Raw genomic sequence first — 15494 nt, 5'->3', positions numbered from 1 at the left:
CATGATTAAGAAGGGGATCACGAGTAGATCGGAAGATGTAATAATGCCACTTTATAGAGCAATGGTCAGACTGCAATTGGAGTACTGTGTCCAACACTGGTCTCCATACCTCAAGAAAGATATAATTCTGCTGGAAAGGGTACAGAGGAGAGCCACGAAACTTGTCAAGGGATTGGAGAATTTGAGCTACAAAGAGCGCCTTGGGAAATTGGGACTGTTTACCCTCGAGCAGAGAAGACTGAGAGGGGATTTAATAGAGACTTTTAAATTAATAAAGGGATTTGATAAAATAGACCAAGAAGAAGCATTACTAACTTTTTCGGAGGTGACACGGACAAGAGGTCATAGACTGAAACTGAGTGGCAGCAGGTTCAGGATGGATATCAGGAAGTACTTTTTCACACAGCGCGTGGTGGGAATTTGGAATGCTCTCCCGGAGGATGTTGTGACAGAGATTACTGTTCTGGGATTCAAGCGCAAGTTGGATGCACACCTTCTTGCAAATTGTATTGAGGGCTATGGTATATCTGGGTCTCCAATCAGGAGTACTTAAATGGGCCGCCGCGTGTGCGGATCACTGGACTGGATGGACCTCGGTCTGATCCGGTGAGGGCTTTTCTTATGTTCTTACTTCCGTGCGCCGCACAGAACAAGTGACGTCAGCTGGAGATACGACGGGGGTCTCGAGGAGCATGTTGAAGATCTTGTTGTTTGTGGCGGTGAATGACTGGAGGTCTGGGGGAAGGGGAGGAGGGGAACGCGTGTGGCAGGGGAGGCAGAGATGAGGGTGGGGGAGGTGCACCCCCCCAGGCGCCTCTCACCCTCACTAGGCTACTGCCTGTTGCTTTTTGCTGCGTGTATAATAATCTTTAATGTGTCATCGATACAGCTACGTGCTAGACTCACAGTTTTGTATGCACCTTGTTCTTGTTTCTGTAGCTCATCTGTATGAATAGTGTATGCATCTATACTTGTCTATAGTGAATTGTTGTCTGCTGAGGAAGGCGCTTCTGCACCAAAATGCAGATCCATGACAGTTTAAAAAAAAAATAAAACCCTTGTGCTGGAATTTATCTGGTCCACCTCCCCTCTTCTTTTCTATTATTCTATGTGAGAAACACTATCAAGTTTACCTCCTCTCATTTTGAAGAAATGTTTTATCATTAGTCCTGTATATATAGTGGACTCAGTGGTTTAGCTAGGACTGAATGGGTCCTGGGTGGAAAAATTAATATGCACCCCCTATAACACTACCTCTCCCAAAGTAGTATGGACTGGGGGGGGGGGGAGCAGGAGGAACCTCTTCAAAGCTCCAGTATACAATCCCTGCAAAAAGCAGACACTTAAGTCCTATATAGAAAATATTCATAGTAATAAAAATAGAAACTGAAATGCAAGATATCAGAGATGCACATTTCCCAAAGCTGATATATTACAATTAACACCGGTACATGCAGAAATAAAATAATTTTTCTACCTTTGTTCTCTCCCATTTTTCTTACATCTCTTTACAGGATCTTCCATCCTGTTGACATTTTTTCTTTGCCCACTATCCTCTTGCATCCCTATCCCTATCCTCTCCCCATGTTCTGCATCTGTCTTCTAAGTGTCCCCATCGGTCCCCTATAGCTAGCATCTCTTCTCTGTGTACCTTTCCCGTCACTTGTCCAGCTTATTGCTTCTCTCTTCCATTCCTTCTATACCTTCCACCTGGGACCCGTCTCTCCCTCTCTCTGCCCTCCCCCTCCAAAGTCTACCATCCCTCTCTCCCACTCAGGGTCCAATAGGTCTCTCTCATTTCCCTCTATTTACTCCAGGTTCCAGTATTCCTCCCCCCTTTCCTTTCCAGTCTCTTTCTTCTCTTCACTCCACCCCCTTGGGTTCTGCATCATCTCTCTTCCCTGTGCTTTGACCTACCACAACTGAAGGTTTGATTTCCTTCTCTTCTTCTGCACTATCATCGCTCTAACCCCTCCTCCTCCTTCCTCCACAGGTCCCCCAAATCACTCCTTTGGGAATCTCAGCATCTCTCCTCCTTTGTGGGTCCTGTCATCTCTGATCTCTCCACTTCACCTCCATGAGTGTCAACAGCTCCCCAACCCCCCTCCACCCTCATGGGTCCTGGCACCTCTCTAACCCCCCTCCTACTCCATAAGGTACGGCCAGCTGGCAGGTAGTGAGATAATCAGACTGCCTGCTTACCGGTGCTGACAGGGCCTACAGGAAGTGACATCAGAAGGGCAGGACATGGTAGTGGAAAGGCCCTGGCAATACTGATAGGCAGACAGTATATTATCTCGCTGCCTTTGCTGGCTGGCTGCCACCACCCCTGCCATCATGGTGGGGGCAGGGGGTAGAGTAAAGAAATGCTGGGATCTGTAGGGGCAGGGATAGAGTGAAGAAATGCTGGGACATTTGGGGGAAGGGTAAGAAGAGAGAATGAGGGGAAAAATACTGGGACCTGCAGTGGGAGAGATGCCAAGATGGATGGAAGGGCAGGGGTGCAACAGGAGGTGGCCCCTATCAATGAGCGACCCTGGGCATTTTGCTGGGTTTACTAAATTGTAACTTTGCTCTTGATTGGATTGATAGAACAATAGTTGCGATGAACTCCTGATGCAGACCTTTGTGCCGAAACACAGGTGTGTCGAGTCCCATGTTATAGTATTGTAGGGTCATGAAATGGTTAACTGTTGTTTGAAATACTGCTCTGGCCTACATGGAAACAGTGTACAATCTGCTGACATCATCTGCTTGAAATGTATGTCCCTGCCTTACCACATTGCAAGCTAAATAGATAAGAGTTTGAGCCATGATGTACCCTGCCCTCCTGAACATGTAACATTTAGAACTGCAAGGCTTAGTTAAGCAGGTAAATGAACTAGCTTCCTATATGACTATAAGTTGTACCTCTGAACCTATCACAAGTGCTGACTTAGGACCAATAATAATTGTAGAAAAGTTATAGAAGTAACAAATGAGAAGTTGTAGATTTTGCATATATTAGTTTGTGAAAAGGGCATAAAAGTCCGTGCATTTCCTGTTTCTGGCACTCTTGTAAGCAGGCTGCTCACTGCACAAGAGTCCGGCATGCTGTAAATAAACCTCTTGTACTTTCTTCACGCCTCTGACTTTGTGTATTCAAGTGACTTTTCAGCATGATTATTAATAAATTGATGTGATGTTTACATCTTGGACTCTTCCTTTTTTTGGACCTCACTTCTTCTTGTTGCTGTATCTTTAACAGCAAACAGATGCTTTTCAATTATTTCTGCTAAATGTGTTTTCCAGTAGTCCAGTTCTGGCTCTGATTTCCAAAGGTACGCTATAGTATTATGGGTTATATGAAGCCACCAACTGATTAATTTCTTCCTAAAACTGGTTTAGAGGACAAATGACAGAAGAAATTACTGAAGATATAAATCATAGAAAACAAATATGAATGGTGGGGCACAGAATATGATGAAGAGCAGATCTGAATGATAGGGTAAACACAGAAAATGAAGGATGTGACTAAAAGATGGCATGACAAAGGGTGAGTTGACGAAAAATGTTATGGGGACTAATATAGAGAGCAGAAGGCAGAAATAGATAATATTAGATGCAGTGGAGGTCTTTAATGACTGTGCACATCACTGATATCTAAGGCTTCGCAAAACCACTTTATATCTTTCTGATGACTTTATTAGGGGGCTGGTGACCTTTACATATTGTTACTCAGAATGATATGATCCTAGGCCTCAGGCTTCTGTGTAGCTTTTCATTCCTAGCCAGCAGTTATTCTGATAAATTGAGACAAGGCAGAAATCCAAGAGAAAGAGCAGATAATACAAAGCATAACATGGAGCTGCTCCGTTGCTTGATTTATGGTTACTGAAAGCAGAGAGTGGGTAATTAAAAGGTAAAATAAAGCATTTGACAAGTTTACTGTTTGATAGAGATCAGTCCTCACCAGCAGTGGCAGCTAGCTAGGCCCCACTTTTATAAATTTTTACATAGCCCTCCAACACAGTCTGTTATGCTAGCATCTTAGTGCCACATCATTCAGCCAAGCGCATTAGTCTTCAGTTCTAAAAGTAAGAAAACCAGAAAGAATACAAAGATAAATACTTGGAGAACCAATAAATTTTGTTTATGAAGAGAGAAAAAGGAAGAGCCTACCCTGCTGATGCATGCTTAGATCTTTGTAAGGATGAACTACTTGTCTGTGTGAGAATCATGTAATTTAGTGTTGGAAGGCAGCTTACCATCCTGTACATTAGTGAAAAAAGCAATAAGCTCACAATGTACAGGGAGAAAGAGCAAGACAGTGGGATTAGAAAGAATAACATTTCTGTAATAAAAGACAAACATACTGTAAAATGAGAGATGTAGACATTTGATTTAGTTTTTGAGCGTTGGTGCAGGGGAAAGTAAAAGAATTGCTTATAATACCTTCCACCAATCTTATTTTTCAGGAAAAAAAGTTATTTCTTAATTCCAAAGCGTTTTCAAGTTTCTCTTGGAAAATAACACTATAGTAACAACATTTTATTTTATTTTTGTTCATGGGTAATAAATGTTTTTTCTTAATTGCCTACGCCATGAAAGAATAGAAAATGGCTATCATTTCCCTCAAACTTTGCTTTTGTAACCAGGACACTGATATTTTGAAATTTACCTTTTTTGCACTAATTTTGGCCATAGGCCTTAGTAAAAGGGCCTCTTAGAATAACTTCAAGAACTTTCTAGAACTTTCCATCAATATAAATAGTAGAACACTATAACTATAGAGATCTTAAGCCCACCAGCTCAGTTCATTTCCTACTGCCTAAATGGTAACGTATCTGCATTATTTTAGATGGCATCCAAAGTCTGCAAACATCCAGCAGATGCATTTTGCTATGTATGTGGCCAATTTATGAAGACAACAGGGAAAAAGTACTCCATAGAAGAATCTGCTAAGATGTGTGATGCCTACAAGGCAATTACGAATGAGCAATTAGAACAAACCTTTGGCACCTGACTTCACATGTGAGAACTGCCCCCCAAAACTCTGGAAGGTAAGACAATTTTGTTTCTCACTAGGATGGTAGAATTTTCTGCTCTAAAATTTCTTAGAATGTTTAAATTATAAAAATATTTAAATTTACAATTTTCAATGCTATTTAAAAATATATCATATATGAAATATGTTGTGAGAATCTCATACACAGTAGTCATAGGTGAAATAAATCTATTGTTTTCATTACCACAATTTCATTTTGGTTTTCTACAGGATAGTACAGAGGGGAAAAGAGAGCAATGAAGTTTGCTATCCCAAGAATCTGGCAGGAATCCACTGACCACTCAAGCAACTGCTACTTCTGCATGGTGGACCTTCCAAACGTCGGACTGGCAAGCACGCATCTGCAATCCCATATCTGGACATTTCTTCATCTATCACCCTGGTGCCAAATTTCTCTGAGCTCCTCATACCCACTCCCCCAGAGAGAGAGCTGCTGTTTTCAGAAGAGAGCAGCAAGTCAGAGAGAAGATCCTGTTTACAGTATCAGTGGTGTAGCTAATGAGAGAAACCCATACTATCGAAACCAAAAAAACCTCAACGACTTGATCAAGGTTCAAGCAGTGGAACTTGTTGCATGAAAGTGTGCAAGTCACAGATCAGAGGAAGTGTCACCAAGCTTTTTCACCTTCTTCACCATCAAGATGGGCTCTGCTTTTGCCACAATGTGACCAGTCTGTTTGTTTGAGGCAACTGGAATCGCCTTTAACCCAAAAGAGTGGCATCTCTTCATTGCCAACTCATCCAGGAGCATCAAAGCTGTGCTGCTCCAAAACAGGAACAAGTACCCGTTTCTTCCACTAGCTCATTCAGTGCACCCCTGGAAGATAAGGAGTCGACAGCCTTCAAGTACCTTCAAGATGTCGTCCCTAATCTTTCTGAGGCAAAGGTCAAAGCTGGTGTCTTTGTCGTGCTACAAATACGTAAAGAACAGTGGTGTAGTAAGGGGAGGGGGGAAGTCTGTCCAGGCTACTGTCTTGGTGGGGGTACTGGTACCCATCCTCATTTCTGCTCTCCCCCATTCCTTCCCTTCCCCTGTATCTCCTTAAAATTCCCAGCGCGAGCAGCAACCCCAATCTGCTGCTCATGCTAGCGTCTGCTCTTCCTCTCATGTCATTTCCTGGACCCATGCCTAGGACGTGATGTCAGAGGAGGAGCCGAAGTTGGCACAAGCAGCAGACTAGGGTTGCTGCTTGCGCTGGGAATGTTAAAGAGGTACAGGGGTAGGGAATGGGCACACAAGCATGGCAGGAGGGGGTGGGGAAGGAGCGGATGGGGATGGGGGGCAGAGAAGAGGATGGGGGAGGGGTGTCTCCCTCCTGGGCACCTCTCACCCTCGCTACGCCACTGGTAAAGAAGATCCTGGAGTTCAAGGAATTTCCCAAGAACCTAACTAGGAAGGAGAAAGTGGCTTGGAACAACTTTGTTGCAGTAATGTGGGGCTTCTTGCGCAATCACAAAGCTGGAAACTATGGGAAGTTGGTTGAAAATCTAGCGAAGAATTATAATAAAATTGACTGTAAGATGTCTCTCAAAGACCATGCCCTTGATACTCATCTTGAGACATTCAAGAAGAACATGGGAGTAAACTCAGAGGAGCAAGATGAGCACTTCCATCAGGATATACTGGATTTCAAACACCGCTGCCAAAGCCAATATAATGAGAACATGATGGGAGACTACATCTGGGGGCTGATTCCTGAAAGTGACTTTATGACAAATGGTAACTCGCAATTGGAAAAATTATGATCGCCTCAATTTTCCTTTTTGGTGGGCGAGTTTATGTTTTTGCTACAGATATGGAAAGATGAATGCTGATATGTTGGGGCATAGCAATTTATTTAAATTGGTTTGGGGCCCATTGACATCCTTTGTTACTTTATTATAGTTGTCTTTTGTTTTAATTTTTGTTTATTTCCATACATATCCAGGGCGGGGGAATATCTCTTTGGTTTATTCTTTGATTAAATATGTTGGATGGGAGGGGAGGGATATTTTTCTTCTGCATTGATATCGATTGAATATAAGTGTTTATTTAATTATTAATTCCTGGCACTTTGTATAATTCCTGGCACTTTGTATTAGTTCTGAAAAATTAATAAAGATTTTTAAAAAAGTGACTTACAATATACTCGCAAATCGCCAAAAACTACTCACTTTGAAATCTTCTGTGTTCATCTTTGTATAACTTCAATATAAATATAGTAAATGTTAATTGTAATTCATATGTTGCTTTTTATGACTTCATAAGAATGAAAAAAATGAAAATTTGGCGTTTCCATGTTTTAAATAGGTAAATTATAAAACTTCACTACTCTGGTCACAAATGCAAAGTTTTTTGGAAATAACAGACATTTTTGTATACTTTTTAGGAATGAGCAATTAGGAAATTACACTTACTGCCCAGGACTAAAAATCGTATTGCACTTCTCCCTCTAAATTCGTGCTTTTAGGACTCAAGACTTCATTTATTCATGAGTTTCTAAACCCTGATCTAACTCCCACCTCCTGGACCTCCCCACACCTTACCTGATGGTCTAGCAGTGAAGTGGGGTAGCAGTGATCTTCCTAAGCTCCTGCCCCGTGCAGCGCTATCAACAAAAATGGCTACTGTGAGTTCCCTTACTCTCATGAGACTACAGCGGGAATTCAGGCAGCCATTTTTGTTGATGGCTCTGCATGGGGCAGGCTTGTAGGAAGATTGTTTCTGCCATGCTTCACCGCTGGACCACCAGGTAAGGTGTGGAGAGACCCAGGAGGCGGGAGAGAGAACATAAGAATAGCCCCACTGGGTCAGACCAACGTTCCATCAAGCCCAGTAGCCCACTCTTACGGAGGCCAATTCAGGCCACTAGTACCTGGCCAGAACCCAAGGAGTAGCAGTAATCCATGAGGTGGAGGTGGGTCATAGTCGGCCCTAAAAGTTATTCTCGATTTTTCCATATTCACAGGCTGGCACTGCCCTTAACCCCCACGAATATGGAAGAAGTGTACATAAAGTAATCAGTGACATGCACAGTCATTAAATACCTTCACTGCATTTGCTCTCTATATTAGCTCATCATAACAATTTTTGTCAATGCTACTCACCCTTCGTCATCAACTCCATTTTTCAGTCATATCCTTCATCATTTGTGCCTACCCTATAATTCAGATCTGCTCTTTATCATATTCTGCGTTCCATCATTCTTACTTGTTTTCTGTGTTTTGTACCAGCTCCCCATCCCATCTTCAGTTATTTCTCCATCATCTATCTCATATTCTATCATGGGTACCAGCTCTCTATGTCACTCTATATCATCCATACTTGTTCTTCCCTTTATCCTAAATTATCTGCACCAGTTTTCTATTACCTCTCCACTGTTAGTACATAAGTTATTAGTAGCTGCAGATTGTCTGTAATTACTCATGTGCGCAAATCATAGTAGAAAAAGTCTCAAACTCTCTCTGTTTTTTTATATTCCAGACTGTCCTCCTCAGGCATTTGGCATACCCTTGTCTCAAGTGATTGCCAATGATCGAGCACATAAGCAGAAGCAGGAGGCAGTGAAAGAGAGTCGCCGGGACTGTCTGGCAGTGGAGGCAACAGTGACTGAATTCCTGGAACAGAAACAGAAGAACCGGCATTCATTGTTGGGTTCATCACTGGAGATCTCCGATGCTCCACTGTCTCCAAGATTCTTGGACAATACGTCTCGAGCACAGAGAAGGGTAAGATACATATGTCACATATGCATCTTAAGACAGAGATCGAGGAGCAATATCTGTTAAATAATGAATTAATTGCATGTACTCCAGTTATGCATTTTTAGAATTTTAAGGAAGGAAGCTCTAAAGTAGAGAGTTGCGCGGGGACAGAAATCCCACCCGTCCCCACCCGTCCCCGCCAAAGTCCCACCCGTCCCCACCCGTCCCCGTGAGGAATCCCTCCGTCCCCACCCGTCCCCGCGAGGAATCCCTCCGTCCCCACCCGTCCCCGCGAGGAATCCCCTCCGTCCCCACCCGTCCCCGCGAGGAATCCCCTCCCCTATGGGCTTGTCTTCCCTGAGATCCCCTTTTATCCCTCTGCAGTCTAGCTGTCCAACCAATTCTCTTCTTGGCTTCTTGCTTTTAATATATCTAAAAAGGTTTTTACTGTGTGTGTTTGCTTCCAGTGTAATCTTCTTTTCAAGGACTCGCTTTGCCTTCCTTATTAGTGCCTTGCATTTGACTTGCCATTCCTTGTTCTGTTTACAATTATTTTCAGTCAGATCCTTCTTCTACTTTCTGAAGGGTTTTCTTTTCGCTCTAATAGCTTCCTTTACTCATTAACCACGCTGGTTGCTGTTTGGTCTTCTTTCCTTCTTTTTTAATACTTGGAATATATCTAGTTTGGGCTTTCAGGATAGTATTTTTGAATAACATCCATGCCTGCTTAATGACTGCAAAATATCTAAATATTTTTAGTGCAGGCAATTTACTGCTGCTAATTATCAAAGACAAGCAATGCAAGTGGGTTCCCTTTGAAATCTAACTGTGATATACACAGGCTAAAAGTTCCCTATGCATTGCAGGTAATACAGGGTGGTTTAATCAAACTTGGCCTTTATAGTTTCAAGTTCAAGTTTATTAGGTTTTTTAATATACCGCCTATCAAGGTTATCTAAGCGGTTTTACAATCAGGTACTCAAGCAGAAGGCGTTTTGGATCTTAATATTTTATAGCTTTTATAAAATCCATACTAATGCTTGTGTGTGGAGTCTATTTGGATTCTTTATCTCCTCAAGGTCGCAGTCTCCTTTTGAATCCTCTTGCTTAGCCTTGTTGAGGTCCATCGCACTCACTCCTGGGATTGGTCACTTCAGGCACTTCCTTTTTTTGTTGTTGCTGTTGTTTTGTTGTTTGTTGGGGGGGCCTTCTTACTGTAGCTGCCAAGGGCCGCCAGAGCATGGGCCTTTGGCATTTTGGAGTTTTTTGGTTGTCTTCTGTACGCTTCATGGGAAAAGAGGGGGGCGGGGCTTTTGTTCGGGTGGTTATTGCTGCTTGGGTAGGGATCGGGAACGGGGGTGGTGTTCTACTCTTGTTCTACCAAAGCAGCGCGATAACTTTTGTATTGTTGGACGTTAATTCCTTTGACTTTGTTGTCTTTGTTGTTTGTTGTTTTGTATTCATAATAAAACAGATTTGAACATAAAATCCATACTAAACATGATTATATCTCTTAATTCCAGTGTAGCTTCTTCCATGTCTGCTAGATATTATATACTTATTTAGTAATAGTAATTTATTTATTACTTTTTGAAGGGATTAACTCAAGGTGGTGTATGTATAGCAAGAATAAGTCAAACATGAGCAATAGATAATTACAGCAGTAAAAATATTCAAATAACAATACAAGATATTTAATTATTTATTTCGATTTCTATCCCGTTCTCCCAGACGCTCAGAACGGGTTACAAATAGACATTCACAGTCGTTTGAAAACAGACTAGTCATGACAACAAATAGGTTACAGTAGCCAATAACAGACCTTATTCTAGAGGCCAGACTGGCCATAGCGAAGAGTACTAGGAGAAGTATATTGAGGAGGCAGTTTTTAATGGCCCTATTGGTGGAAGAGGAAGGTCTTTACTGCTCTGCGGAAGGTCATTAGTGAGTCTAGCGACCTGATCTGTGTGAGTAGTTGATTCCATTGCTGAGGTAGGAAATGGCTGTAGGATCTTTTGTACGCCATACTCATTCGGAGGGATCTCCCTGCGGGAATGCTGAGTCTTTGTTCTGCTGCAATACACAATAAAACATGTTAATAGACAGCAAAAGATGCAAGCAAAAATGGAAGACAGAGTTAGAAAATAAAGGGACTAATTTACCTCCTCCCCACCCCCACCCCCTTTTTACAAAGCCACACTAGTTGTTGCTGCATAATAATAGCCCCGAAGCCCTTTAAATCCCTAAGGACTTCGGGGCTGTTACCACAGTGGCCTGTGCTAAATGGCTTTGTAAAAGTGTCCTTTAAAAAAAGTTTCCTTTTTCTTTTTTTGGATAAAGTAGTGTGGTTGCAATATTAGTCCACTTGAAAGCATATGAATAATGATTAATAAATAAAAACAAAAAAAAATTGGACTACATTAATACTTTTTGATCAGCTTTCGTTCCATTTCAAAATATGCACTGTTAGTCTTATAAAAAGGTGGCACCTTTAGTTCCTTTTATAAAAATTTTATATATCAACCTTTATTTCTTTTCTGTTGGGCATAATTATGTTTGATTCAGATCCTAATTAGCATGCAGTATTTTTGGTTTTACATCACTTACCTTCAAGCTGTGCCTGTGTGGGATGAAAAATATCTGGAAAATCTTTTTGTTCCAAGTTAGAACCCGCTGGTTTAGTGAGAAAATTATTGGTCTTTCCACATGACAGTCATTTTGCAACTCTGGGAACAGGTATTTTGTGTTTTAATAACCTGTATTGTTTCTATTGTACAATAAATAACAGAACTGTAGCAGGTATTGACATATGATTTTATAGCTGGATGCCTATGTGAGAAGTCTAATTTTAAGCCTATTTTATGAAGTCACCGTAGGCAACAATGGTGGCAGTATCTGGACAGCAGCGGTCAGCATTTCTTTAAATGCTGGCTGCTGGCAGCTAAGTTAGACCAGGATGTTAAATAACAACCCCTATCTGGGTTCCAGCACTGGATATCCAAGTACTTGGTTAGCCCCCGGGAAGCTTCCCGAACCAGTATTCAATGGCGGTACCCGGATGGCTATCCTAAGTGGCTGTCCTAAGTGAACTCCAGTCCAATCCAATTCAATCTTTCGGTTTATATACTACTTTTTTCCAAGGACAAGCAAAATACTGTATTCTTACACATGGGACTCCCTAGCTACAGATTAGGCAGTAATCTCCCAATTTCTGCTGCCCAATTCCTGATTCGAATCAATTCACTTCGGGTGAATCGATCCATTGTTTTTTTTAAAATGGGGATTGCTGATTTGTTGACCAACTCTCCTCCCATCCTTCAAGTCTCTTAAAGCAGGAGTGGCAGCGCTGCTCTTGCTGGCCGTCCACTGCCACTACCGCTTTAGGAGGCAAGGGGTGAGGGTCAGTGAAAACCATTTTGATACAGAGACTGTTTAAAAACTATCGTCTGCTTCTGCGCGGATCCCATAGCAACAATTAATTTTCACAAGGTAGCATTTCTATGCGTATCCCATAGCAAGAATTTATTTTCACAAGGTAGTATTCTGGTGCTGGGGAAATATTTACAACATTTTACATCAGCTTCATTCAGGACACGACACACTAAATTTCATAATAATCGTCCGAGTTCTGTGAAAGATGTGACAAAAACCATTTTGGTGTGTTTTTTTTTCAGTTCACAGTGTATGTTTGTGTATACTGAGGGAGGAGCTGGGATGTAACAAAAGTATAGAAAGTTTGTCAGGTAATGAGTATAAACCAACCAGGTCATGCATGTGCAGGACCGGAGGGCTGGGACTTCGATGGGAAGGCAGGACCAAATTGGGAGGCCAAGGTGGCAGGGGAGCCCCTTCAGATGATTCAGACAGGTCATGATCTGTTTGGGCCGCCGCGGGAGCGGACTGCTGGGCAGGATGGACCTATGGTCTGACCCGGCAGAGGCACTGCTTATGTTCTTATGTTCTTATGTTCTTATATCTGTTTTGTATTTTTATTTGTTTTGTTTGACACCATGGACTTGATCCAGTAATTGGCACTCAAATTTGGGTACTGAAAAAAATAAGTACTGTTTATAGAAATAGGACACGTATATCGCCTTTTTGTAGTTATACAATCACACTCAAAGCGGTTTACATACAGGTACTTCAAGCATTTTCCCTATCTGTTCCGGTGGGCTCACAATCTATCTAATAGCATTTAGTGTCAGGGTCTATGCCCAACTTTGAGCATGAGGATCTACACCATCTGGAGACAGGTATAAATCCTTGTGCATAAATTAGACATGTATCCTCCGAATTCTATAATGGTGCATGCATCTTTAGTGAATGCCCCTGACCCACCTGTGTCACTCCCATGGCCACACCCCCTTTTCAGTTGCATGCTAAAAGATTTACATGGCTTCTTTATACAATAGCATCATAGAATAGCGTGAAAATCCAACTGGTGCTAGTTAGCGCCAATAATTGTTTCACCTATTATTGGCACTAAGGGGCTGATTCTATTAACGGCGCCTAAATTGACCAGCACCTAGAAAACTGACACTGGCTGTGTGTCAATCACACTTAGGCGTCGTTTACAGATTTGCAGCTAGCGGTGCCTATGTAGAAACTTAGGCGCCTGAAATATAGGCCAGGGTTTTAAAGGCCTACACTTCAGGTGCCTAGGTTTTTGGAGAATCATGCTTAGTGGTACCTAAGTCATGCTCCACCCATAATAACACCCACTTAGGCATTAGGTGTAGCTAAGGTCCATGCGATAAGTGCCTATCACCCAATTAAATTTTTTAAACAATTATTGAGGCTATTTTGCCAATTAACCTCCCCCCACCCTTTTACAAAACCACACAAGAAGTCGTTAGCATCGGCCAGTGTGCTTAATGCTCTGTGCTACTCCAGCGGTCATAGAGTTCAGCATGCCAGCCAGCGCTAAAAACCCGTTGTGCGGTTTTGTAAAATGGTGGTCAGGGAATAATGAACAATAAGAAGAAGCAAGAACTGGGGGGAAGTGAGAAGAGAGAATAAAAAGCAGAGGGAGAGGTGAGAAGAAACACAAGAGACTTCTGATGGATAAGTTTGTACAAGGAAAAATATTTTAGATTTCTCTGTTTAGATATGTCACTCAGCCTTTGTGAATGAATATATGCTCTATCTTCTCATGCAGTATGTAAGGCTTTGCATATAGTATATGATACTCTTGCTTCATCTAGGGGGCGCTTTCTGTGGATTCCATTACTGATTTAGATGACAATAATTCTCGTCTACTGGAAGCACTACAGCTTTCCCATCCAAATGAGTTGGAGAGTCGGAGACTAATGGAAAGAAACAAGAAGCTAAGCCTTAACCCCATCTACAGGCAGGTGCCGCGTGTTCTGGAGAGGTGTTGCCAGCACATGGAAACTTACGGTAAGAATACAAAGTGATGTATATATTTAAACAGTCATAAGAATTGCCGCTGCTGGGTCAGACCAGTGATCCATCATGCCCAGCAGTCCGCTCCTGCGGCGGCCACCCAGGTCAAGGACCTGAGCCCTAACTGAATCTAGGCCTACCAGTGTAGGTCCTTGTTCAGTAGGAACTTGTGTAATTTTGTCTTGAATCCCTGGAAGGTGTTTTCCCCTACTACAGCCTCTAGAAGAGCGTACCAGTTTTCCACCACTCTCTGGGTGAAAAAGAACTTCCTTACGTTTGTACGGAATCTATCTCCTTTTAACTTTAGAGAGCGCCCTCTCGTTCTCCCTACCTTGGAGAGGGTGAACAACCTCTCTTTATCTACTAAGTCTATTTCCTTCATTATCTTGAACGTTTCAATCATGGGGGCTGAAGAATAACACAAGGGATGATATATGAGACAAAACCGAGAAATGTGATCAAGCAGAGTGAGGGGTTGATGGGTACTGGGAGGTGTGAGATGAGGAGAGAGCTACAGGGACATGAGTGAGATGAGGTTAGAGAAACAGAGTAAAAATGTTAGGGCCAGTGTTCAGTGGCATGGCTGCTGCATGTAGGTAAGCGGATGACTAATCCTTTTGTCTGTAAACTCAATTTTCACTGGCCCTCTCTGTTTAGATAAAGCCAGTGAACATGCATGCGCGTGCTCATGCACACATATCTACCTTCCTCAGGTCTCTGTGCAATAGTTTCCTGGTTCAATATTCTCCGCAAAGAACCCTACGATCATCCCAACAACAGTTACTGGTTGTTCCCTCGTTTTGACAATTATTCCTTGATTCTCACAGGAACTCTTCTTTTGCCACATGGCTCCCACTCTGTGGAACTCCTTACCTTACTATCTTCGTACTGAAAGGTCATTTTTGACATTTAAGATGCAATTAAAGGCATATTATTTCTCTCTAGCATTCTGCTCATAACTCTCCGGTGTTTCATTTTACCATCTTTGTGCTGAATGTTCACTCTTGGACACTTAGATACAATTACAGGCATTTATCTTTCTCTGGAATTTTGCTTATAATTCAATAGGCGTGGGCAGAAATCAAGTATGCTTAATTTTTACCTCAACAAAATACATTTTTATCCCTTCCCTTTCCTCTGTTTTTATTATAACCAACCCATTCTTCTTTTTCCCTTATGTCTCTAAATTTATTGTTCATTCATAATTTTGTTAATATGTTTATGTTTGTCCCCTTCCCTTTTTATTATAAACTGCTGAGATTTTAATCTTGGTTTTATATTTGCGGTACAGTGCTCTCCCGCAAATTCACGGTCCACGGTCCCGGTCATTTGCGGTATTTTCCAATCGCGAAGGGGA

The 15494-nt window shown here is 42.0% G+C and overlaps 1 protein-coding gene across 1 annotated transcript in view; it reads left to right on the top strand.

Annotated features, from left to right (window-relative positions):
* Positions 1 to 15494, top strand: part of LOC117360476 (rho GTPase-activating protein 6-like) — a 148092-nt gene that overhangs the window by 66149 nt on the left and 66449 nt on the right. The window contains exons 4-5 of the mRNA XM_033944263.1: positions 8511 to 8755; positions 13936 to 14131. Of these exons, the coding sequence (XP_033800154.1) occupies positions 8511 to 8755; positions 13936 to 14131 (441 nt within the window). The remainder of the gene's footprint in view (positions 1 to 8510; positions 8756 to 13935; positions 14132 to 15494) is intronic.

Source organism: Geotrypetes seraphini, chromosome 5 (genome assembly GCF_902459505.1).
Source record: "Geotrypetes seraphini chromosome 5, aGeoSer1.1, whole genome shotgun sequence".
NCBI lineage: Eukaryota > Metazoa > Chordata > Amphibia > Gymnophiona > Dermophiidae > Geotrypetes > Geotrypetes seraphini.
Note: the sequence above shows the minus strand (reverse complement) of the source record. Positions and strands in the feature narration are given on the sequence as shown.